The sequence below is a fragment of the Balaenoptera physalus genome, assembly GCF_965194825.1.
Source record: "Balaenoptera physalus genome assembly, chromosome: 6".
Taxonomy (NCBI): Eukaryota; Metazoa; Chordata; class Mammalia; order Artiodactyla; family Balaenopteridae; genus Balaenoptera; species Balaenoptera physalus.
Genome location: NC_138885.1, coordinates 135,849,937 through 135,877,919, shown reverse-complemented (window position 1 = coordinate 135,877,919; position 27,983 = coordinate 135,849,937). Strand labels below are relative to the sequence as shown.

General features: G+C 37.6%; 1 protein-coding gene across 1 annotated transcript; it reads right to left on the bottom strand.

The window, feature by feature from the left end:
• On the bottom strand, positions 1-27,890 carry RBM44 (RNA binding motif protein 44). Its single transcript, XM_082464727.1, has 14 exons — positions 18,426-27,890; positions 14,202-15,811; positions 13,855-13,913; positions 12,114-12,290; positions 11,293-11,476; positions 11,175-11,197; positions 10,953-11,043; positions 8,858-9,046; positions 8,170-8,408; positions 7,456-7,573; positions 7,279-7,352; positions 5,272-5,560; positions 451-596; positions 1-315 (listed from the first exon to the last, which is right to left on the bottom strand). The coding sequence occupies exons 1-14, from the start codon at positions 18,493-18,495 to the stop codon at positions 192-194; spliced, it is 3,393 nt and encodes a 1,130-aa protein (XP_082320853.1). The 5' UTR covers positions 18,496-27,890; the 3' UTR covers positions 1-191.
• Positions 27,891-27,983: the final 93 nt, after the last annotated feature.

The window sequence follows — 27,983 nt, the reverse complement described above, 5'->3', positions numbered from 1 at the left end:
ACATTACCCCAAATAGTTTTGCATTAATAGTTTACAAATACAGTATGCTTGTTTTTAGCTTTTATGTTATTTTATTATTTTCAATATAATATTATTTTTATTTGAAAAGAAAATGGAATCCATAGCTTAAAATGTTTACTATTTAAATATGAAAGGTATGACTGACTTACCTCTTATTGCTTCTTTTATACCTAACCGGAAGCAGAGTTTTCCAAAACAGAGGAAGTCATCCTCACAATAGCATTAACAGACAGGCCACTGAGAGAGCCTTTATGACGCATTCTAACCTCCTGAAGAGCGTCTATGATGTGATCTCTGTGCCAAAGGAAGACACGCATGAGCATCTGCCCTTTCCAAAGCAGCACATTCTAGATACGGCTAAGGTACTGAAAGGAACGGTAGTTTACATACAACTTATAAAACCACTTAAAATGTAATTGTAGTCACTACCTGCCAGCTTTCGGATGTAGTTCAGCCAGTCTCTTCATGATCTTGGTAAAGCTACCCAGGTTCAATGTACTTGGAGGTACAAATTGAATAGGTGCATCAGGTAGTAATGTAGTGGATTCAATCTGTCTACAATTCTTCTTGATATCCTAAATAAACATTTTTAAAGTTTTATTTAAGTCAGTAATGATTACATAGAGATAATCCAGCTTATTCTAAATTTAAAAATTACAAATAGTAAAATCAAAATTCCTAAGATATTTACTTTGATTTGGGATTATTTTTTCTACCAAGTAAATTTACTTGAGATGTATTCAGGGCTATTTATTTAAAAAATGCCAAATACATGATGAAGTATAATACACGGGCTATGTCGAAATCAGCTTTTCTCAAACAGGATTCTCATCTGATCCACGGAACACAAAAAATGATGTTAACTATTTTCTCAATTTTCCCTAAGATAGGACATAACTATTCCATTCTAGATGCATAGGAGAGAGAGTCATTTGCTATATACAACGGATATCTTAGGCTTAGGGCATGAAGGCTGAATTCTCTTACCCAACCTGACAGAGAAAGGCTGGCCTACAAGGTAATTATATGTACATATTTATATCGTATATTCTATATCTTATTTACTAAATGTTTAATGTACACAAACTATATGCCCAGAACATGCTGGAGTCGGGGTGGGGAAACTAGTGCTATAAAAAAGAACCTCCATCACTTATGTATCTTATAATTCAACTGAAGAGACAAAATTAAAATGATCAATTAATTACTATTAACCATGAAAGTAGGATATAAATTATATGAAACCACTGTACATTCCATAAAAGTTCAACAAAGGAGGAGCTGCTACTTGCAAACCTAGATGAAAAGTCAGGGTAAGATATACAAAATATTACATCTGTCACATCAGAATATTACATATTTTACTTATTTGCTTATTGCCTTATCTCCTTCATTAGATTTAAGCTCTGTAACAGCACAGATTTTTGTCTGTTTTGTTCATTGCTACTTTCCCAGTGCCTACAATAGTGTACACAGTTGGTGTACTGTTTACTGAATAAATAAATTTTGGGATACAATAGTTTAAATAGTAGTTGAAACCACAGAGAGGATGGGTTTCCCAAGAAAGAGCCAAACTGCTAGTAAATAACAGTAGCTACTATTTACGGAGTACATTCTCCATGACAGGCACTGTTCTAAAGAATTTTCTGAATTAAACTCATTTAAAGCTCACAACATTTGTGAGGCAGGAACACTTATCCCCATTTTATTTTTTATTCTTTTAAAATAAATTTATTTATTTATTTATTTTATTTATTTATGGCTGCATTGGGTCTTCGTTGCTGCATGTGGGCTTTCTCTAGTTGTGGCGAGCGGGGGCTACTCTTCATTGCGGAGCATGGGCTTCTCATTGTGGTGGCTTCTCTTGTTGCAGAGCACGGGCTCTAGGAGCGCGGGCTTCAGTAGTTGTGGCACTCGGGCTCAGTAGTTGTGGCTCGCGGGCTCTAGAGTGCAGGCTCAGTAGTTGTGGCTCGCGGGCTCTAGAGTGCAGGCTCAGTAGTTGTGGCGCACGGGCTTAGTTGCTCCGTGGCATGTGGGATCCTCCTGGATCAAGGCTCGAACCCGTGTCCCCTGCATTGGCAGTCAGGTTCTTAACCACTGCGCCACCAGGGAAGTGCCTATCCCCATTTTAAAATAAGGAAGCTCAGACACAGAGGGCAGTAACTCGCCCAGCCCATGAGTAGGTATCAAAGCCAAGTTATGAATCTGTTGTTCTTAATCATCACTACCTCTTATTATAGACAATAAATATTTTCTAAATGAATGAATATAATGAAAAAATGTTGAGAATCTGAGAAGAAAGGTGACAAGAAACTGCTAGAAAAGTAAGAGTATAGTTTAACAAAGACAGCAGTAAGAGCTGCCCTGTCCACACACTCTAAGACAACATACTCCTACCCTAGCCCACGGTGCCCTATTTATTTATGACACATAACCTTCCCTCTACCAACTCCATGACCTGCTTCCTCAGCTAACAAGACCAAGAGTGGTGTTACCTGAACTCATGAACACCAAAATCATGGGTTGGATCAGATTCCCTGTCTAAAGAATGTGGAATTGGAACACAGAGCAAATGAGTTAGTCAAATGATTAACAGGAGCTTGAACTGAAAAGTACTGTAGAGTTAGAATTAAGCAAAATAAAGCCTAATGGAGGAAGAGAGAAGTCATGAGCAGACAGAGAAAGCCAGCGTGCAGAGAGAAACAGGAGGATGGAGCTTACAGGGATGCAGAGGCAAGAAACCAGGGGCACTACCTGAGGGAGGCAGGGAGGAGTCCCAAATCTCCAGCTCAAGCACCCTTGTAGCCTGACTGCAGTTTGTTTCCTTCCTTCCTATTGTGGATTGAGGTTATGCACCAAAAAACCCATCCTAAACACAAAGTGTCACTGAGACGAAAGGAAAAGAGTTGAAAGAAAGGAATGACCGGCACCAAATAGACTAAGTGGTCAAAAAGAAGGCAGATAGGGAGAAAGACCAATAAAAACATCACTAGTGACTATAGAAAGAGCACTGTAAATAAAATTTTAGAGACTGGTGTCAGATTATTAGGATGAAGAAACAATCAAAGAAACCCAGACATTGGGTATAAACTACTTGTTTGGCAGGAAAAACACAGAACAAATAAGGATGGTAACTTCAAAAGAATGAAGTCAAGTGAAAATGTTGTTCGGATTAAGAAGAGTTGTGCATAACTGTGAGTGGAGAAAGGTCTGTGAGTAAAGAAATGGCACTAATGGTACAGAAAAATAATGGGATAACTCCAGGAATTAGGAAAGGACGGGGTAAAGGACATAGGGAAAAGAGATCCCTTTATCTTATTCTTAAGGAAAAAACCAAAATTCATTTATTCAACAAATATTTATTCTTTCATCCATTTATTAAAAAGGAATTTTCTCTGATCTGTAGAGTCAAACTAATTCCAGTAAAAATCCAAGGACTTTTTTAATAGATAGTGACAAGAAGAATTATGAAATTTATACAGAAAGGCAAAGAGACTAGAAAAGCCAAAATAAATTTTGAAAAAGAATGAAGTTGGACTTACTATTTCAAGACTTACTATACAGCTATTATGATCAAGACAGTGTAGTACTGGTGGAAAGTTTAAGAGCTAGAAGAGAACAGAGAGTCTAGAAATAGATCCACACAAATATGGTCAACTGATTTTTGACAGAGGCACAAAGATAATTCAGTGGAGACAGGATAGGCTTTTCAACAATGATGCTGGAACAATTCCATACACAAAACAAAAACACAACCAAAAAACCAAAACCACCTCAATTCATATCCCTCACATTATAAAATTGACTCAAAATCTTTGTGACAATGGGTTTTGCAAAGATTTCTTAGACACAACATTAAAAACACAAGTTAAGGGACTTCCCTGGTGGTGTGGTGGTTAAGAATCCGTCTGCCAATGCAGGAGACATGGGTTCGATCCCTGGTCCAGGAAGATCCCACATGCTGCAGAGCAACTAAGCCCGTGTGCCACAACTACTGAACGTGTGCTCTAGAGCCGGCGAGCCACGACTACTGAAGCCTGTGCACTGCAATGACCAAGCCCATGCGCTGCAGCTACTGAAGCCCACGCGCTCTAGGGTCCTCATGCCGCCAACTACTGAGCCGGCATGCTGCAACTACTGAAGCCCGCACGCCTAGAGCCCGTGCTCCACAACGAGAAGCCACCGCAACGGGAAGCCCACGCACTGCAACAAAGAGTAGCCCCCACTCGCCACAACTAGAGAAAGCCCGTGCGCAGCAACGAAGACCCAACACAGCCAAAAAAACCACAACAAACAAACAAAAAAACCCCCACAAGTTAAAAAACAAAAAACCAACAAATTGCAATTGGTTAAAAATTAAAACTCCTGCTCTGAGAATGACACTATTAAAAGAATGAAAAGACAAAGTACAGGCTGGGAAAACGTATTTGCAAATTACATACCTATCTGATAAATGATTTATATTCAGAATATAAAAAACTCTCAAGAACTCAGTAAGAAAATGCATAAAGCTAAGTGAAAGAAGCCAGACTAATAAGGCTATATAATATTCGACTCACAGGAGATTCTGGAAAAGGTAAAATTATAAGAACAGAGCACAAGAGAACGTTGTGGAAAGATGGAACTGTTCTATACCTTGATTGTGATGGTGGTTATACATGCCTGTGGCATATGTCTAAACTCACAGACAGCAAAAAGGGTGAATTTTACTATATGTAAACTTAAAAAAATCTATGGAATGCCTATAGGATGCCAGGCATTTTGCTGAGCAGTGGAGAGACAAGAGTGAATAAGTCAACCTTATCACCTTCCATGTGGCGTTTAAAACCTCAATGTGGTAAAGATGAGAGCATGCATAATAAAATGACTATATTTTATGGTTTAAATAATTATGAGATGAGGTTAGCTGTGAAAAAAAGAATGATGAAAGTGTTAAGTAGCTACTTATAGAGTAACACTATCCAAGAATAAAGAGATACAAAGACTGAAAAGCATTGGCAGAGAGCCTAGTTACAGAGAAACGTTGTCTCTCTGCGGCTACGCCTGTAAAGATCTGTGCTTCCTCCAGGGACGACTGGGGTTGTACAAGAGCAGGTTAGGGCGCATCCACTGTTAGAAACAATTCAGACTAATGTCCTTATTCCCACTTCAAGACTGCTGTCCTAGAGTTATTTGTCCGAAAAAGCTACTTATCGCAGTATAGTGTATATATGAAGACCATTTAAGGGCTTGATCAAGAAAACTAACCTTTTGGTCAAAAGGGAAAAACTCACTGTCTTGCTCAGATCCCAGCTGCTGCCTCGGCCTAGTTCTAGGCAATCTAGAAATAGAGGAGGCTGAATTGATTTCTTTGCTGATGTTTTTCTCCAAATTATTAAAACTAACTTTATTTCCATTTTTGGACGGAAGTGGTGATGTATATTCTCCAGGAGTTTTGACAAGCCGCACATTTACTGATTTCCCATTTATTTCTATACCATTCATTTCTTTCACAGCCAGCTTTGCATCACTGTTTTTTTTTAAAGCAAGAGATGCATATCTAAAATATAAAAGCAGAAAACCAAAAGGTTCTTTGTTAATGACTTTAAATGGCCTCAACTTCATTGTGTAACTACTGGCTAGCATATATCTTTTATAAGAATAACTGCTCTTAAAAATAAAAGTTACTATACTTACCTTGGGATCAGGAAGAATATTAAGATAACTAAATACAAAAAATTAAAGATGGGACATAAAAGGTAGTTAGTATTTCTTCTGAATTATCACCTGTTAATTTTATATTAAAATGTAATGTAACATTTGCAAAGCTGATATATGACACAGTTGCACAGATTAGTGTTCTTGGGACAACTGGTTATCCATACCAAAAAATTAAAATTAATCCCTATACACAAACATAACCTCCAGATACAGCGAAGGCGTAAAGGTGAAAGGCAAAATTTAAAAACATTTAGCAGAACACAGAAGAGAATGTCCTTATGGCCTTGTAGTGAAAAAATATGCAGTCCAAACAGAGTTGGAAAATCTAACCAGAATTTTGGCCATAAAATTGAGAAAGCTGGGCAAGAGCCATCCTTCTGAAAGTGCCAGCTCCAGATGGTGTCAATGGAAGGATATATACCAAATCTGAAGAGCAGTTGCCTTCAAAAGATGGGACTATGGATAAATTTTTATAACCTCCTTACACTTTTGTATTTAACTGTACGTCCTAAATTTCCACACAGAATGTATAATATTTCAAAGTAATAAAAAACCATAAAGTTTCCTTTTTTCCAAAGGATTCAACAAGACACTAAAAGAATCTTTCACATCAAGTAATACTCCTAGGAGTACAACACTACTTTAATATAATGAAATATATTAACAATATATTAATTAATAGGTCCAAGAAAAGCATATGGTCTTAAGTGAATCCATTTAAGACAAAATTAAACACTTATTTTTAATAAATTTCAACCCAACTACAAATAGGATCCTTTTTTAATTTATAAAAATTTTCATATCTGAAATAAAGAGCTATCATTTTTTGTGATAACATAGTAAAGGCATTTCCATTAAGCTATCACCATTCTTATTTGATACTTTTGAATGTTCTGATAATGTCACAAAACAGGAAGTAACAACACACATACTGGAAATGACTATATGTAGATGATATAGCCATCTACCTAAAAAATAAAAAAGCATCAACTAAAAAGTAATTAAAATAAAAAAATAATAAAATTAAATATAATTTTCTGAGTACCTACTATATGCCAGCCTTTATTTCTACTGGTTTACTTATTTATCTCATGATAGTTCCACAGTAATGCTATGTAGGTACTATTATTATCCTCACTTTATAGAGCCTCAGATACAGAAAGGTTAAGTAACTTGCCCAAACGTATTCATGTTACTGACGAAGCTGAGACGTGAACCCAAGCCATCTGCTGTAGAGCCCGTTCTCTTAACTAATGCACTCGACTGCCCCCATGAAATGGTATGAAACAAGATAACTGCAGAAAAATCAATAATTCTCCTATATCTCATTAGTAACAAGTTAAAAAGTACGATGAAAGAAAGATTTGATTAAGAACAGCAACAATTAATGACTGTAGCTATTTGTCAATGTGTATCCCTCTACTAGGCTGGGAAACGCCTGCGGGAATGGCGCCTGGCTTAATCACCACTGTGGTTCACGTTCAGTACAGAACAGACCTCTGTTAGAACCTAGGGCATACCCAGTAAATGTACATTCATTGAATCTGGGAAACATACCTGTAATTAGGAGAAGAATCATAAATTGAAATGTCAGAAATTTCGTATTTCTGGAAATGAGACCTTAAATCAGCCTAAAAGAAGATAAATAAAAGTTTGTGAAAGGTAGAAAAACAATCAAAATATGAACAATTAATAGATTTGAAAGTGAAGCTCAAAAAATAAATCCTGGCATACCTCAGACACTGAAGGGCAGAGACCACCAACATGTATCAAGTAACCTTTATCTCTTCGTAAGGGTTCAACATTCTTCATTTCTGCTTGAAGATAAACATACAACAGAAGATAATCATTATTTTATCAATATTTTTAAGAGAAAATGTGAAAATTGTTAAGTATTTTATTTTTTATTATCAAAGAGATTATTATAAAGTTATTAGCAAATATCAGCACTAGGCTGAAGATTAAGAGCTTGGAGTATAGTTTCAAGATTTCTGGGCTTTAATCATATGTTAAAAACAAAGAGGTTGGACTGATTGATATTTAGTCTCTTGTGGCTCAAAAATGGATCAATAAATAGTTAGCCCTGGCTGCCTGATGGAAACTGAGAAGCTTTTTCTGTTCACTATGTACCCCACACCTGCAAAGTGCCTGATGAGGGTTTAGAGGAAAAGAACACCTGAAGGAATACTGATGTTGGACTAGAGTATGGAGAGAGAATGGTGGGCCTCTATCTACTAACTAAATCTTGGATTTAAGCTTTTAGCAGACAGTTTTCTGAAAGAGAAATGAACATTTTAAACTGATTTACTCTTTAAAAAAATGACATCCAAATGGCCAATTTTCTCATTTTTCATATGTATAAAGAAATACAAACAGGAATAAAATATTAAAACAGTGCAATCCTCCAAAATAATACAGAAGAAGACAAGCACTATTTTATAAATGAGCTAGGTTAGGATTTCTTGGTAAATTGTTAAGAACCAACCTAGTGTAAACTTCGGATCCCCTTTGTCTTGTACTATTTGATTTTCTTGTATTCCTGAGAAGTCAGCTCCTGTCAGGTTCTCTTTAGCATCAAACCAGTCTTCACTCACTTCTCGGTGATTTTTGGAGTCTGAGAAATTGGACACACTTAGCAAGGAACTATGTACAATGTTTAACCGTGAGAAATTATCTGAGTGATCTGCTTCCCAGTTTTACTTTAATTAACACTGATTCCTAGCTTATTAAAAGCCTTACTTTTCTGATTTTTAATTATCCTTTATTGAAGAAGAGATTTATCTTTATAGACAGAATAACAGTGAACATCTTTAAAAACGGGTTAAGCCGTGCTTCAAGTCTTTATTTCACTAAAAAAGCTTTCTCTTCTCATTGAGGACAAAACTAAAGAAAAAACCAAAAACCCATACAATTTACAGAGATACAAATTGGAAAGAAAAAAGAATTTTCAAAATGGAAAACATGAACCAGAAGAACAAAAGTCTGTATTATTATTTGGCATTATCAGATATATTAAGTAACCTTAAAGATATCAAGTAGATGTAATAAGAACATACTTCACATTCATAATCTGAATGATGCCATTCAATTAAAAATATTTAACAGATGGGCACGAGGGATATTTTAAATCTTATTATCTGCTTTCTGGCAATGACACAAGACAAACATTTTTATACTGACCTTTATCATTAAGTTTTAGTTGACTAAAGTCTATATCTACGTCACCATTTTTTAAACCATCCTCCTTGGGTGATGTATCTTGTTTAGGATGACTATTGTCAGGTAATAGAGACATCTGAGGATTAAAATAATAAAAACAACAATAATAAATAAGGAGTAACAGTTATTGCACTCTATGTGACAAGCATGCTTCACTGGCATTATTTACCCTCACAACAACAAAGGCTATGAGACAAAATCATTATTGACCCAGTTTATGGGTGAGCAAACTGAATCTAAGTAACCTGTTGCTTTATGTCTGTCACACAATGAGAATTATGATTTGAAACTAGTCTATGTATAGTGACTGTATGCTAACACCACCATTATTTAGCAAAGTGTGGCATCCACACACTAGCAGTACCTGAGATGATTTTTGGAGCTGCACATGTAAGTATTTTTCACATTAACATCAACAGTTATATATTTAATGTGTGGTTATAGGTACCTTTCATTTATGGGGAGTGATATTTCTTTCTCATACATAATAATAAGTTACTCTTCACAGATTAATTTTTTAAAAGAGGAGAATCATTTAAAAAATACAAAGCAAATAACATTATAGGTAATACCTGGCTATGAAAAATTGTGAAGGTGGTACATAAATAGCTGAAATTTAGAAACACTGCACTATACGATGCTGGCTTTCATGCATAACTTAATTTAGTAGGGTGGGTATTAAAATGTAATCCTAACAAAGTAGATATTGTTTTAGAGCCAAAATTAAGATTATAAAAATGTTATATCTGCATCTTGTACTTTTAAAAAGATTTATTGTTCTCCCCAAATAAGCAGGTTACACCATTGCTACCTTTACAATGATGAAAAAAATAAAAAAGTAAAAAACAAAACCCCTCCAGAACATTATATATCATTAAATGGACAAGCTGTTTAAGCAAACTATGTAAGAAATTTGAAGATATAAAAATCTGGTTTTAGACCTGTTAATTCTTTGTGGATAACTGAGATTTTCTTTTCTTAAAGATTAGAACAATGGAATAAATGATTTGCTAAAGTAATTTACTTTTAATCATTTATCTTAATAGAAAGGAATATAAATCAATCAAATATTTATTTCACTTTTGGCTTTGGGATGCATCTTATTGTTTAAGACTACCCAAATAATAATATAACCTCAGGGTTAAGACTAAAGTCAGAAAGCAGAAACAAACTTCAGGGGACTTCCCTGGTGGTGGCGCAGTGGTTAAGAATCCGCCTACCAATGCAGGGGACATGGGTTCGAGCCCTGGTCTGGGAAGATCCCACATGCCGCGGAGCAACTAAGCCTGTGAGCCACAACTACTGAGCCTGTGCTCTAGAGCCCGTGAGCCACAACTACTGAAGCCCATGTGCCTAGAGCCCGTGCTCCGCAACGAGAAGCCACCGCAACGAGAAGCCCGCACACTGCAATGAAGAGTAGCCCCCGCTTGCCACACACAACTAGAGAAAGCCCGCACACAGCAATAAGACCCAACGCAGCCATAAATAAAAATTAAAAAAAAAAAAGAAACGACCTTCAGTTTTCCTACTCCATTGACAATGGAATGTAACTCATGTTTCTCTATCACTTCACAGCTTGCAGAGCGCTCTTACACAGACTGTCGTCTGACAAACATCTCCTTGGGGGAACAAGAGAGATTAAGAAAACCTATGAAAGGCACTTAAAAATTATTTTCATCATTTCAGCAAAGGAGGAGTGAAAACTTTGCCCTGTCTAAAATAAATGGGGAAAAAAAAAAAAGGGATATTATTATTTTAACTAATTAATTAATTATTTTTGGCTGCGTTGGGTCTTCGTTGCTGTGCGCAGGCTTTCTTACCCAACATATACTACTGACATCCATTTGATCAGGACATTATGCTCCTTCTAATCAGTTATATCCCTCAAATGGTAGTACACAAAATAAGCCAGCTGAGTGAAAAGAAGGATGTGAGAGCTTCTAAAAATTATAGTTTACTTTGTGCAAGCCATAAGATTAAAGATTTACACTTGTTGAACTACTCTAAAAAAATCTCACTTGAGAGAGTGTCTTTTTCAGGCTCGAAGAACCATCAACATCACGGGTACTTTGATTATCTAGTTCAGAATCTGCTCCTGAAAAGCTAAACAGATAAACATTTCATTAAAGCATTTATCAATGTTCTGAATAAGGACCAAAACACAAAACAAAGTTAGCTGAATTAGCAATGTTTAAGATCTAATGAATTCTAAATTAGATAAAAACATAACTTACGTATGTGATTCTTCTTTCATTAGCTGGAAAGAAAGAGAAGGGAAGAAAAAGCTTTTAGCTTAAAATGTTTTCTGTCTAAATGAAGTAAAAATTTTATTCCTAAAACATAAATACATACCCTGGAAGCAAAAGCAGAGAAGGTAGATAATAATTTTGATTCTACCGACAGTGGAGGCAGCTCTTCCAGTGGTATACCCTTGTTTATCTTTTCTTTCAAATTCACATATCTAACTTTCAAGTCTTCTAAAACTGACAGTAGAGCTGATCCTAATTCCTTCTTAGTAGAACTACTTGATAAATTCCTGTTCAAAAGTTAAGTTCACAAAACTAAATTATTTAGGCCCAAGCCACCCATTTAAAACTAATGTCAAATTATACACTTAATTCTAACTCTACTAGATCCCTGAAATTTTTTCTTTTAAATGTTTAGTAAAAGAAAATGAATCACAGAAGATGTGTTTTTCCAGGGGCAAGATAAGCAATCCTCAGTATACATACAAGCCAGACAGAATGTGGTCGAATGTCACAAAAAACCCTCCAACTGACTTCATCCAAACTTGGACTTTATAAAGAAACCCTGAATCTGTCTTTTTACTGGATTCATCATGCCAACATGCACTGTTGCCTCTCCATGAAATTAAAATGTACTACTTTTTAAAGTCTGTTACCCCTAGGCCAGTTAACAAACCCAGTTATAATCCACCCCCTTCTGCCCTTTAAAAATGAAAACTAAAGAAATTTTCTAGAATAAACTTAAAGTTAGTGATAAATTTCTAGGAAGATACAGATTTAAAATTAACAATCACCTATAACTATAAATAGAGAATAACCTTTAAAAATTGTGAATCACTATGATGTACACCTGAAACATATAACACTGTAAATCAACTGTACCTCAATAAAAAAGCAGATAATAAACAAACAAACCCTAACAATCACCTATTTAATCCTTCTCTATTTTCCATTACAAGTTTGTAAATATCACTGCAATGGTGATGACACATTTGATAGTGAACATTTAAAAGGTGCAACTCTGCTTTGATGGCTCTCTGAATTATTTGCTGACAGCACTTTGATGGCAAATTCTTCTCCATCTCTTTAGAAAGTTGAGGTTCCCTTTGAAATAAAAAAATTGGATTAGGTAAGATTCCAAACATTTTTCTGTGTTAATGACATACCTCCAGAAACAGATTTAAAATTTCTTACATTTCTCTGTCAAGTTTAAATCAATTTCTACTAAAGATGGAAAGGCTGCAGAAAACAAGGATGTCAAGAGTCAATGCTAAATATATTCTTTGTAGGAGTTCCCTGGTGGAACAGTGGTTAAGAATCCGCCTGCCAATGCAGGGGACACGGGTTCGAGCCCTGGTCCGGGAAGATCCCGCACGCCACGGAGCAACTAAGCCTGTGCGCCACAACTACTGAGCCTGCGTTCTAGAGCCCACGAACCACAACTACTGAGCCCGCGTGCTGCAACTACTGAAGCCCGCGTGCCTAGAACCCGTGTTCTGCAACGAGAAGCCACCACAATGAGAAGCCCGCGCACCACAACGAAGAGTAGCCCCCGCTCGCTGCAACTAGAGAAAGCCCATGTGCAGCAACGAAGACCCAACGCAGCCAAAAATAAATAAATAAATAAATAAATTTATAAAAAAAAATACTCTTTTTAGAATTCAAGAGAGTAAATAAGTCTGAAATTCATACTTTATTTTACCAAGAAAAGAATTCTAAAGTAAAGTACTAATTTATCCAGAATCAACAGATTTTTCAACCCAAATCAAGCACTGGCCAGCATTTTTAAAAGTTATAAACATTCTGGAGGAAAACTGTTTTAAAATGTTATCTTTTAAACAGAAAATATAATTTACATTTTTCTTAATAATAATAATAATGCTTATGTTATTATAAGCAAATATTTTGCTGTTATAACAAAAAGCTCCAAAATCACTACTTCTTTGAATGTTAATAGTTCTTCCCTTGCTAATACCTGCCACTTCTAACTATTCTCGATACATCTGCCTCTGGAAACCAACTCTTCTATTTAATTTTATAGGACTGGATACCAGATCAAACTCATTAGAAGAATAAAGGATGAATGAAGGAAAAAGCAAATGATCTCAGAGCATGAAAACCAATTTGACTTCTCGGAGACTTCTCCCTTTCCTCTCCCCCACCACCTGGTTCTCCATGGATGCAAAGTAAATTATACAACGAATTAAAATCAAGATTAAAATATCCCAGTAAAAGTATTTACTTCTTCAAACATATGATGTTTTCCAAGTGTGCTATTTTGTTTTGGACTACAGGGGATCAAATGAAAAAAAACGAAAGTAATTAAATCACAGTGTGGGTTTGGGTTGGATAAATAAAGATAAGATGCCATGAGTTTTTCTGAAGGAATTATTCAGACTGAAATCTCAGTAAGTGGAAAGCTTTAACATTCTACATTGTTCTAATATTGATTTCTTTCAAGGCAAATGGCTGAAGCAGACGATCTCTTTAGGTCCCTCCTGGCTATTATTCAATACGGTTTACGTACCCTACACAAATGGCTGAAGCAGACGATCTCTTCAAGTCACTCCTGGCTATTATTCTATATGGTTAAGTACCTACACGAAAAGCAAATTACTATTTTGATTATTTCCTCATACGTATCTGCAAGCTTGTATGTCTGACTTACCTTTCAGAATGTTTCTTTAAGTCTGTGAAATCAAATGTTTTCCTTAATTCCAGGGAATCCTGAAAACAAGATTTAAAATCAAATTAGACATATATGACAAAACAATAATACATGTTGTATCTGGTAAGATGTAAAATCCAACTTCTAACTGACTTTGTGGCAATAGCTGCCAACAGAGAAGAACAGAGTTGGTAGCAATCTATTCACCTTTTTCCTTCATCCAGCATTTTCTCGCAAAAGCCTCAGAAACCCCTGATATAATTCAATGAACCAAAACATTTACATTAGCCTACAGTGCCTCTTTATAAAGTCAAATAAATTTTTATTATTAATCACATTGGTTTTACCTTATTCAGGAAATTTCCCTTAGGTTTTAAACTGTCAACGGAGAGAGATTTCCCCAAAGATCCTTTTGTCACAGCCATCTGTGGATCTTCATTATCTTGACTGTATGCCCAATCTGTGTTACATGCCACACTTCGTTTCTCACTTTGCCACTCACCAGGCCATTTTTTATTCATCATTGTTATCTCAGTGTTGCTTGATGTAGATACTACAGAAGATCTTGCACTCGTCGCCCTGCTTGTTGTGAAACAAGCCCTAAAATCAGTGCTAACATCCACTGTTTGATGAATTGTGACTGTACAACTTGGTACATCCGTCACTGATTTGGGACATGGTCCTTCCATATGGTGAAAGCATGCTTTATTTGTGGTATTGCCATTAGCAGCTTTTAGGGAGCTACCTTCTTCTATTGCCTGGTTATCTCTGATTGCAGACCTTGGTAGAGTAACAGAAAAATCTAAGGCTGGGTTAGGGGTGTTTTGTAGGCTTTTATAACGTGAATACCCACAGGCAGAAATTACTGAATCATCAAAAACAGAGGTCCAGGAAGTTTGACAATCTTTACAGGGCTGGAGTAATGTCTCTGAATCTTTGTCTTGTGGTAATGTGCTTGGATTTTCAAGGTGCTGTAACATTTTTTTCTCAACAACTGAATTTCCACAAAAATCTTTACTTTTAGTTATTTGAGACTTCACTTTGCCAGTACAAATTTTAGTTTTTAATGCTTTTTGAGGGTTCAAGAAACCACTCTTAGATTGAGATTCCTGGTGTTCAAGAGGACTACTCTTTAGTACAATTTCATCAAATACTGTGTGGTACATTAAACTAGTGTCTTGTTCCATACACTTTCCATGTTTTGGTTCATGATATTCTCTTAACATAACAGAATTCTGAAATTTGGAGACATGAGGTGAACCTTCTTGTCCATAAACATCAGCTGAATCTAAAGAGGTGCTAGAATTACTTTTTAATTTAACATGATTATCTTCTAGATTGCTAGCACAATTAACTCCATAACCTGAACTTCTCAGTCCCAAAACTTCCAGATTAGATATGTTTAATGTCTTCGTTTGGTCAAAAGGTAAATGGTTATTTATATATTCTCGTTCTTCCGCACTGTGATATTCTGGCTGTGAGTCATCATCTAGATCACGCTTTTGCACATCTTCAGGAGTTTCTTTATAATCGTCATCTGAAATCTTGTAGATTCTTTCCGAGCCAACAGTCTTATTACCTCGATGATTCAAAATACCAAAAAACACCTCCTTTCTTTTCTGCATTTCATAATCTAATTCTGAATTTAAATGAATAAGACTTTCATTCTTCAGTTTTGACTCTGAATGATGTATACAGTAGGTTTCATTCAGGAAAGCGTTGTCAATACTACCTTCAAACTCACTTGACTGAGAGTGAGTACTCTCTATCTTAGTATCTGGACTCACAGTAAAAGATGGCTCCGATAACTCTATTTTGTCAATACTGCTGATTTCTTTGTCATTAGCTCTTTTTTCTAATGCCAAGGAATCCCAGTCATGATCAAGAAAAGTCAATTTGGCTTCTTTACAACCATTAGGAGATAACAAATCTTCTTTCTTACGATTAGAAGGCTCATCTGATTTAAAAAAAAAAAGGATAAAATGTTAGCAGAAACATTACAGAATTTAAACCCAAGACCTTAGATGTAATCTGGCCTAAGCTCTTCCCAATGTAGGAATATACTTTTTACATTATCCATAACAAATATCCCTAAATAGTTGCTGCTATGGACTGAACTGTGCCCCCCTCAAAATTCATATGTGTTGAAACCCTAACTCCCCATGTGGAGACGGGGCCTCTGGGAGGTAATTAAGGCTAGACGAGGTCATGAGGGTGGCACCCTCAAAATGGGATCAGTGCACTTATGAGAGAAGAGACACCAGAGAGCTTGCTCTCTGTTTCTCTCCACCACGTGAGGACACTGCAAGCAGGCGGCCATCTACAAGCCAGGAAGAGAGCCCTTACAAGACCTGACCATGCTGGCACCCCCATTTGGACTTGCAGCTTCCAGAACTGTGGAAAAAACAAATATCTGTTCTTTAAGCCACCTCCATGGTATTGTGCTATAGTAGCCCCAGCTGACTAAGAGAGAAGCTAAGATTCTTCTTGAACTCTTTCAGTGGCAAAGCGTTTACTATTTAGAAGGCAGTCACTCCCTCTGTCATCTGTGGGTGCCTCCCAGTGTCCTAATATCAACCTTAGGCACTGCAGAAACAAAACGAAGAAGACATAGGTGCTCTACCATGCTGCTCATTAGCAGGTAAATGCTTAAGAAAGGAGAAGCAGACGTCAGAGAAAACTGTACATTTAAAAAGTGTTTTGAAACAAAATAGTTATTTTAGGCAAATTAAACAGCACTACAAAATTAGCTGGGTGAAAAAACATGGCATTTTCAAGAAATTATAAGCCAGCTTGTCTCGAGTGAAATAGCTCTAAGGGAGTGAAAGGAGCTGTGAACAGAAAGAGGCCTTTTATGATGTGTTAAGGAGTCTGGTTCTTATCCTAAGGCGGAGGACCACTGAAAGCTTCTTAAAAGGGTAGTCATGTGAATGCAACTGAGTTTAGACACCTCTAGCAACAGTAAGAATGAAGGCTTGAAGGGGGAGAATGAAGGGAGACAGACCAAGAGTACAGAAATGGGACTGGAAAAGAAGAGACTGGTAAAAAAGTTCCACAACTGACAAGACTTGGTGGTCAATTAGAAATGGTAGATAAGGGAGAGAGAGATTAGTGGCTTTCAAGTACATATTTTTTTTCCTTAAGAACACAATCAGAAACACGTTTTATATCAAGATCTAGCATATATGTGCCTGTATAAGTGAAACAAAAATTTTACAAAACAGTAATTACTCCAATTATGTCCAAAGTATTCTGCTATTTTCTAGTCTATTTCATTTTATTAAAAAAAAAAGCTGATTACAATCAGCTAAGCTGATTTCATGATTCATCAATTAGCTACCACCTGCTTAAATATCTTTCTAGGATAATGCTAAGGGTTACAGCTTGGTATTACAGATGAATGGGAATATCTGGTGCTAAAGAGATAGGGACTTCATGAAGAGGAGATTTAGAAGATGAAGAGGTAAAGCAAGGGGCTGGGGAGGGAGGTGGAGGGAGAAGATAATGAATTCAGTTCCAGGCAAGTGGAGTTTAAGGTTAGAGATAAAACACCCAGATGTGAATGTCTAATAAGCTGTTATAAATATGGGGTTGGAGCTAAGGAGAGTAGGGTCAGATACAATTATAAACTCATGTGCTGACTGTGTTTTTCTTAGAGATTTGTAGAGGAGTTCATGATATATTCTGGATACTAGGTGTTTGTTTTTCACATTTATAATATAAGTGACTTTCCCCCAGTTTATTGGCTATCTTTTAACTTTTAAAAATATTTTGTCATGCCATGGGCTTTAAGATTATGTAGTTAAATGAATCAGTCTTTTCTTCTCTGACTTCTGGGTTTGTCTCTCTGGCCTTCCCTACCACATGATTATAAAAGTATTCTTCTATAATTTTCCAATTCTTTGTGTGGGTGTATGTGTGTAACACTTAGCCCTTTCACACTATGTAGAATTAATGCTTCTCTCTAGCATGAGGTAGGAATCTAACTTAATTTTTTTCCAAAAAGGATGGTCAGTTGTCCTAATACCATTTGCTGAAAAATCCACTGTTTCCCGTCTGACTTGAAATAGCATTTTTATCACATTCTAAAGTCCTCTTAATAGTTACAACTACATGTATTCATAAGCATATAAAGGTTAGTCAGCTTGCTTTTTATGCCCTTGTTGATTATTCTCTCTTCTACCATTATGACAGAAAGAGAAATTTTAGATCCATGTGAAGAAAAAACATACACAACTTCGGTAGCAGAGGTCAACCTGCCCACTTTCTACTTATTACCCTGAAGGCAACTGTACCTGTCAGTAGTTCCTGAAAGCCTGCCTGGACAAAAACCCTCTCTTCTGGCTCACTTTCTCTCTCCTAAATCTTCCATTTACCTGAGAGATCCTATGTAGGCTGCCCATATTTACCAAAAATCACCTGAGTCATCTGTCAAGATAAAAACATGCTGAATCTTACCTTACTGGTAGGAAGGCTTAAGATGTAGCAACAGTGGAGAGGGAACTATCAAGTCTAATTACATTTAATACCACCTTCCACCCAGAATAAAGCCAACTGGACTAGCTTCTCACCTTTCTGGATGTTCCCATTACTGTGGTAGCCTTTACCAGAAGCTGTCTCAACCACTGCAGTGGCCTGCATCACTCAAGGACGTATATCCTAGAAGTATAAATATTGAACTGTTATTATACTCAGCATTATATTTTAAAAACTATTAGAAAAACAAGAATCTGACAAAGTAGTAATTATAGTCAAAGATTCTAATATCAAAAGCCTAATAAACAAAACATGTAAGACACTTGAATAACTTTTTTTTTTTTTTAATTTATTTTATTTATTTATCTTTGGCTGTGTTGGGTTTTCGTTGCAGCGCGCGGGCTTTCTCTAGCTGCGGCAAGCGGGGGCTACTCTTTGTTGCAGTGCGGGGGCTTCTCATTGCGGTGGCTTCTCTTGTTGCGGAGCATAGGCTCCAGGAGCACGGACTTCAGTAGTTGTGGCGCACGTGCTCAGTAGTTGTGGCGCACGGGCTTAGTTGCTCCGCGGCATGTGGGATCTTCCCGGACCAGGGCTCAAACCCGTGTCCCCTGCAGTGGCAGGCAGATTCTTAACCACTGCGCCACCAGGGAAGCCCTGAGTAACTTTTTTAAAGGCATGAACAGACAGCTACATAAAAGACTGTATTATTTAAACAGACAAGACATATTCTTCTAAAATTTCCAAGGAACATTTAAAAACCGTGTTACGGGGCTTCCCTGGTGGCTCAGTGGTTGAGAATCTGCCTGCCAATGCAGGGGACACGGGTTCGAGCCCTGGTCTGGGAAGATCCCACATGCCACAGAGCAACTAGGCCCGTGAGCCACAACTACTGAGCCTGCACGTCTGGAGCCTGTGCCCCGCAACAAGAGAGGTGGCGACAGTGAAAGGCCCGCGCACCGCGATGAAGAGTGGCCCCCACTTGCCATAACTAGAGAAAGCCCTCGCATAGAAACAAAGACCCAACACAGAAAAAAAAGAAAGAAGTCAGGAGCTCTTTAAAAAAAACAAACAAAAAAAACCAAAAAAAACAAACAAAAACCGTGTTAGGCTACCCAAAAAGTCTTAATCCAAAAAACAGAGTATTAAAGGCTACAATGTGACCCTATTTATGTCAAACCCAAAACAAAAATGTTTCCAAAACAAATTGTAGGCTTACTAAAAACCAATGACATGATAAGTCCCTACAATGAAATCTTTCAGCAACAAAAAGGAACAAACTACTGATATATGTAAACTGATGGATTAATCTCAAAAACATTATGCTGAATGAAAGAAGGCTGACAAGAGATCACATATTGTATGATTCCATTTAAATGAAATGTACAGAAAAAACAAATTTATAGAGACAGAAAGTAGATTAGTGGCTTTGTGGGACAGGGGATGGGAAGAGGGGTTAATGGTATCATTTCAATTTTAACACATGTGCCGCTGAAGCGAGCACAGGAAGGGTTATTAACTGCAAATGGGCATAAGGGATTTTATCAGAGGAATTAAAACGTTCTGAAACTGACTTATGGTGTGACAGTTGCACCACTTGATAAAGTGACTAAAATCACTGACTTGTACGTTTGAAACGAGTGAGATATATTTCAATATATCTGTTTTTAAAAAGTTAATGACAATGGTTCTTTGAACCCAGCTGCTACATGAGGAAGCCCAAGCTGGTCACCTGTCAGAAAACCAAGGCACCCTAATGGACACATGAGTGACCCCAGAGAAGACCAGCAGAAGAAATGTCCAGCCAACCCACAAAATCATTTTGAGCCTTCTGGCCTCTAGTTATCATCACTGTCTACACGCCTAAAAAGCTGAAGTACTTGTCTCAAGGGATTCTGGTGACCAGGATTACAAAGGTTCCTGATGAGTTTGGAAAAAAAAAAAAAAGAACTGATTTTGTTCTAATTCTCAATGAACTATTTCAATCGATGATCCTGAACAAATCCCCAAGTTTACTCTCCCTGTTCTACAATGAGAAGACATTACAAAGCAGAAGAACTCACTCCTTGGAGACAGTATGTCTAGCTTTGAAACCTGATTTAGACACTTAATATTAACAGTGTGAAAAAAATTAATGACAATGAGAACACGGGACTTCCAAAATACATGGGACCAGCCCAAAGTTATAGCCAAAAGAAGTCACAGCTTTAGATTCTTATTATTCAATAAAACTAAAATAAATGATTTAATAAGCAGTCAAGAATCTAGAAAAGAACTAAAGTCTTTATTTCAAAAAGTTGAGGATAGAATTAGTTAAGACAAAAGAAAAAGTGACCAATTTAAAAACAGTAAAAATGATAACTAATACCAAGAGCTATTCTTTGAAAAAATGAATTAAAGTAGATAATATCAGACAAATCTCACTGACAGTACTGAAACAAAAGCCAGCAATGAGAAAAGAAGCATTTTAACAAAACATAAAAATGTACTTTTAAAAATTGAAATTGCTATATACACCTTTGATGGATAATTTGTAAATTTAACCAAAATAGCCAATTTTCTAAGAAAATAGTTTAAAAAAAAAACTTACAGAGTGCTTCCCTGGTGGTGCAGTGGTTAAGAACCCGCCTGCCAATGCAGGGGATACGGGTTTGAGCCCTGGTCCGGGAAGATCCCACATGCCACAGAACGACTAATCCCATGCGCCACAACTACCGAGACTGTGCTCTAGAGCCCGTGAGACACAACTACTGAGCCCGTGCGCCTACAGCCTGTGCTCTGCAACAAGAGAAGCCACCGCAATGAGAAGCCAGCGCACCGCAATGAAAGAGTAGCCCCCGCTCGCCACAGCTAGAGAAAGCCCGCACACAGCAACAAACACCCAACGCAGCCAAAAATAAATAAATAAATAAATTTATTAAAAAAAAAAAAAAAACTTACAGAAAAAGCTAAACAGAATCAACAATAGAAAAAATTGAAAAGGCCATCAAAGTTTTATCCTATAACAATTCCTATCAAGCCTACTAAATTCTTAATTCATCTGTATAAACAAAAAAGTTCTAGGTCAAGTGAACAAAACTCTAACCTGGTCATAAAAACAGAGTGACGATCCCTCAATCAATTCCCAGACTTGTGTCAGTTACAGACCTAGAAGCCCTTGAATGAAGGGGAGGCTGGGTCTTCTTCAGGAAGAACCCCAAATACACTACTAAAAATACTCTTCCCTAAATGGTCCCTAAAGCCTTTTACCGCAGTAATTGTACATTGGGGAAAAGAAAATAATCAGGGGACTCCGGGAGGGCTCACGCCAGAGAGTGCTTCCCACAGCTTCTGCTGCCGGTGTCCTTGTCCCCATGGTGAGCCACAACCACCCTCCACGTCTGCGGGAGACCCTCCAACACTAGTAGCTTAACATTTTAGGCAGAAGAGAGATGTGAAAATGCCTCAAGATAGATAAAGTCTTGGCCTGCTGGAGAAATTCAAGAGTACTGTGTGATGGAAAATGAATATGGACATGATGGCTGGACCTGGAGCAGCTATCTTGAGCCAGCAGGTAACCTTGGTAACGGAGCTACATATGAATGAGCAATCACACAGAAAGTGCTGGATCTCTAAGGAATTTGTGGAACAGACTTACCATATCAGCATTAAACTACTTATCTCTAAAACCTTTCCCTATCCAAGAAATAAATTTTTGTTTTACTTAAAAAAAAAAAAAAAAGAAAATAACCACACCTTTCAGGAACACTGGCTCTGAACTGACACTGATTTTAGGAGACTCAAAACATCACTGTGGCCTTCCAGTCAGAGCAGGGGCTTATGGAGGTCAGGTGATCAAAGGAATTTTAGCTCAGGTTCATCTCACAGTGCGTCCAGTGGGTCCCTTAACCCATATTATGGCTATTTTCCCAGTTCCAGAACGCATAATTGGGAAAGACATACTGAGCAGCTGGCAGAATCCCTGCAGTGGTTTTCTGACCTGTTGAGTGAGGGCTATTATGGTGGGAAAGGGCAAGTGGAACCATTAGAATTGCCTGTACCTAGGAAAATAGTAAATTAAAAGCAATGCCACATCCCTGGAGGGACTGCAAAGATTATCCAAAGATAACTCCTCTCCTTTAGAGAAACAGCTCTTGGCCTGCTACTGGGCCTTGGTGGAGACTGAACACATGACCCAGGGCCACTGAGTTATCATGCAACCTGAGCTGCCTGTTATGAACTGTGTGTTATCTGACTCACCCAGTGGGCACAGCAACTTTCTATCATCAAGTGGATCTGGTACGTATACATATGTGATCAGGCCCTAGAAGCCCTAAAGGCACAAATAAGTTACATGAAGAAGTGACCCAAATGCCCATGGCCCCCACTCCTGCTACACTGCCTTATCTCTCCCAGGCTGCACCTATGGACTCACGGGGAGTTCCCTATGATCAGCTGACAGAGGAGACGACTTGGGCTTGGTTTACAGATGGTTCTGTGTGATATGCAGGCATTACCTAAAAGTGAGCAGTTGCAGCATTACCAGCCCCCACCCCTCAAGGACATCCCTGAAGGACACCGGTGAAGAGAAATTCTCCAGTGGGCAGAACTTTGGGCAGTGCACCTGATTGTTCACTTTGCTTGGAAGAAGAAATGGCCAGACATGAAATGATATACCAATTCATGGGCCGTGGCCAGTGGTTTGGCTGGATGGTCGGGAACCTGGAAAGAACATAACTGGAAAACTGGTGACAAAGAAATTTGGGTATGTAGCTAGACCTCTCTGAATGGGCAAAAGACGTGAAAATATTTGTGTACCATGTGAATGTTCACCAGAGAGTGTCCTCAACAGAGGAGGATTTTAATAATCAAATGGATAGGATGATCGAGTTTGTCGATGCCAGTCCGTCTCTTTCCCCAGCTACCATGTCAACACCCAGTGGGCTCATGAGCAGCAGCACCGTGGTGGCCCGGACGGGGATTCTGCATGCACTCTGCAGCAGGGACTTCCACTCGCTGAGGCCAGTCTGGCAAACTGCCAGCAGCAGAGACCAGTACTGAGTCCCCAGTACGGCACCGTTCCCCAGGGTCATCAGCCAGCTACCTGCTGGCAGGTTAATTACACTGGACTATTTTCACCATGGAAGAGAACAGTGTTTTGTCCTTACTGGAATCGATGCTTACTCTGGATACAGATGTGCCTTCCCTGCATACAATGCTTCTGCCAAAACCACTATCCATCGACTTTGAGAATGCTTTATCCACTGCCATGGTATTCCACACGGTAACGCTTCTGACGAAGGAACTCACTTCACAGCAAAAAGAAGTGGGGCAGTGAGCCCGTGCTCAAGGAATTCATTGGTCTTACCATGTCCCCCACTATCCTGAAGCAACTGGCTTGACAGCAGAGTGGATGGCCCTTTGAAGGCTCAGTTTCAGTGCCAGCTAGGTGACAATACCTTGTAGGCTGGGGCAAGGTTCTCGAGAAGACAGCATATACTCTACTAAATCAGCATCCAATATACGGTGCTGTTCCTCTGATAGCCCCAGGATTCATAGATCCAGGAATAAAGGGGCTGGAAATGGGAGTGGCACCATTCAATATTACCCCCAGTAATCTACTAGCAAAATTTCTGTCTCCTGTTTCCACAACATTATGCTCTGCTGGCCTCAAGAGGAATGCTTCCACCAGGAGACACGACTCCACTGAATTAGAAGTTCAGACTGCTACCTGGACACTTTGGGCTCCTCACGCCTCTGAATCAACAGGCAAAGAAGGGAGTAACAGTGTTGGCCAGGGTGACTAATCCTGACTACCAAGGGGAAACCGGATGACTACTTCACAATGGAGATAAGGAAGAATATCTGTGGAATACAGGAGATTCCTTAGGGAGTCTCTTAGTATTACCATGCCTTGTGATTATGGTCAATGGAAAACTAAAACAACCCAATCTAGTCAGAACCACTAAGGCCCGGACCCTTCAGGAATGAAGGTTTGGGTCATCCCCCAGGTAAAAAGAATACAAAACAGGTAGTAGAAGAACGCAGTTATAAATACCTGATACAACTACGTGACCGGCTGCAGAAATGAGGACTGTAATTGTAATGAGTATCTCCTCCTTATTCTGTTATGAATATATATATGTATATATACATCTATTAAGCAAATACCTTTGTTTCCTTTCCTCTCTTATTCCCTTATTATGTAACATAAAATGTATTGACCTTATCAGTATTTAAGCATTGTCAACTTTACATAACAGCATTTACGGAGAAGAGTAAAATCACTCAAAATTTTACCTCCTCTTCTGGGGCCAAGGGATTAGCACATTTTCAGTTGTATGCATGATAGCTGTATCATATTAGGTGAAATTATGATCTTGTAATTGTCTTTATTTGGAGATTAAGCATGGTTTAAGGAGATGCGTATAGGTGCCAAGTTGACAAGGGGTGAACTTGTGATTGTTAATTTAATGTGTCAACTTGAATGGGCTAAGGGATGCCCAGATAGCTGGTAAAAAATTATTTCTGGGTATGCCTGTGAGAGTGTAACTGGAAGAGATTAGCATTTGAATTGGTAAACTGAGTAGAGAAGATCACCCTCACCAATGCAAGCGGGCATCACCCAATAGGTTGAGGGCCTGAATGGAGCAAAGAGGTGGAGTAAAGGTGAATTTGCTTGAAATGGGACATCCACCTTCTCCGGCCCTTGGAAAGGTGACCACTGCTTTGCTTGGAATCTCAAGCTCTTTGTTCCATGGTCTGCAATGTTCTTCTGGGCAGGAAGTCAGGCTACACCAGGGCTCATGTTGCAGGTTTCCTTTCTTTCAGAAATCACAGTCCTGTACTGTCCATTATCCATCTGAAAACAGTTGTTTCACACACGTGGCCTAGTTTTCAAGTTGTTTTATGGCAACATGGTAAAACCAGTCTATTACTTCATCATGGCCATGAGCCTCATTATGCTTGAGAGTATGTTTTCTGACTACAGTACAATTAAGAATAACAAAAAAGACAATAACTTCCCAAATATTTGGAAATTAAACAACACACTTGTAAATAATTCATTGAGAAATGAATATATCAACAATGGAAGTCAGAAAATAATTTGAACTAAATGATTATGAAAATACAATACATCAAAATTTCTGAGATGCAGCTAAAGTAGTGCTTACAGAGTAATGTACAGCGTTAAGTGCTTATATTAGAAAAAAAGGTTTAAAATTAATGATCTACCTTAAGAAACTAGAAAAATTAGACGAAATTAAACCCTAAGAAAGTAGGATGGAAATAATAAAGAAAAGAGAGGTAAATAAAACAAAAATAGATTATAAAAAACACATCCAAAGTTTTTTAAAGAAATTAATAAAATTTATAAACCCTTCACAAAACTTATCTAAGAAAATGAGAAAACACAAACTACCAATATCATGCATGATAAAGAAAGGGGACATCACTACAGAATCTACAAATTTTAAAATGATAATAGGGTATATAATGAACAACGTGATCTGATAAACTCTACAACCTGAACATACTTCCATGAAAATACAACCTGGATGCAAGAAGAAATAAACAATCTGAAGAGTCCCATATCTCTTAAGAAATTAAAACTGTAATTAAAATCTTTTCCTCACAGAAAACTCCAGATGTAGATGGTTTCACTGATGAAGTCTACCAATCAAGTGAGGCAGAAATAGAGTCAGAATTCAATCCTAACCAAAGTCCATTAGAGAAATATGGATGAGGGGCAACTTCCCCATGTTTTATAGGTCCAGTAATATCTTGATACCAAAATCTGAGGACACTGCAAGTAAAAAATAAAGAGACCAATACTTCTCATGTACAAAGACTCAGACATCCTAAAGCAATTTTTTGCAAAGCAAATCCAGCAACACATAAAAAGAATAATGCATTCTAATCAAATGAAGTTTACCCCAGGAATACAAGGTTGGTTTAACATTTGAAAATCAACTGATGTTATTCACCACAGTAAGAGAACAAAAGAGAAAAATCACATGATTATCTCAACAGATGCAGAAAAAGAACTTGATAACATTTATTAAAACTTAGAACCAGGGATTTCCCTGGTGGTCCAGTGGTAAAGAATCTGCCTTCCAAAGCAGGGGACACGGGTTTGATCCCTGGTCGGGGAACTAAGAGCCCACATGCTGCAGGGCAAGTAAGTCCGCACGCCACAACTACTGAGCCCGCAGGTTTCAACTAGAGAGCCTGCGTGCCGCAAACTACCGAACCCACACGCTCTGGAGCCCACGTGCCACAACTAGAGAGAAGCCCGCACACCACAACGAAGAGCACGCATACTGTAATGAAAGATCCCGCATGGCACAACAAAGATCCCGCAACTAAGACCCAACACAGGCAAAACAAACTAACTAAATAACTAAATAAATATTAAAAAAAATTAAAAACCAAAAAACCAAAATCCTTAGAACCAATTCATGGTAAAAAGCCTCAGCAAACCAGAAACAGTAAAGATCTTTCTCAATCTAATAACAGGTATCTACATACAAAAAAGCCCCAATTAACCCTAAAGCTAAGATCATGCCTGATGGTGAAAAATTCAATAACTTCTGTCAAAAACAATACAGTTATTCTCTCACCACTTATATTTGATGTACTAGAGGTCCTAGCCAGTGCAATAAAGAAATAAGAAGCATACATATTGGAAAAAAAGAGGTAAAACTGTCTTTATTCAGACCATATGATAACATACAGGGAAAAACCAAAGGGATACTCAAAGAAACTACTAGAACTAATAGGTAAATTTAGAAAGATTGAAGAATACAAAGTCAATATACAAAACACAAGTGCACTTCTATATTCCAGCAAGAAACAATTGGAAAATGAAAACTCAAAAACAGTACCACTTACAAAAGCGCAAAAAAACATGAAACAGTTGGTGGTTAAATGTAATGAAAGATATACAAGACTTTTATATTGAAAACTACAAAACAATAATGAGAGAAATTAAGGAGGAACTAAATAAATGGAGAGATATACCATATTGTCGGATCGAGACTCAGTATTGTTAAGATCTGTTCTCTACAAATTGAACTATAGATTCAACACAATTTCACTCAAAATCGTAAGATTTTTGGTAGCAGTTGACAAGTTGATTGCAAACTTACATGGAAATGCAATGAACCTAGAATAGCCAAAACAATTCAGAAGAAGCAATTTGGATGACACCTATTTCAAGATTTACAAAGCTACAGTACTGGCAGTGTAGTATGTTAAACTAATAGATTAAAGAACATATTATGAGAGGCAAGAAAGAGAGCCACTTGACTTTTAAGAAAGGCATTAATTCAATTCAATGTGGAAAGGAAGTTCTAAGGCATATCCTATAAATGGTACTGGCACAATTAGATTTCTGCAAGGGGAAAAAAATACTGGGATCCCTACCTCACATTATACCCAATAACAAAAGTGAGATGGCTCATATTTCTGAAGGTGAAAACCAAACCTATAAAGTTTGTCAAAGAAAACATAAGAGAACATATTCATGACGTTAGGGTAGGCAAAGATTTCTTAGAACACAAAAGGTGTTAATAAAAAAGTTGTTAATTTGAACTTCAGCAAAAAAATTTTTTTTGAATTTTTGAATTTTGTTTTATTTATATTTTTATACAGCAGGTTCTTATTAGTTATCT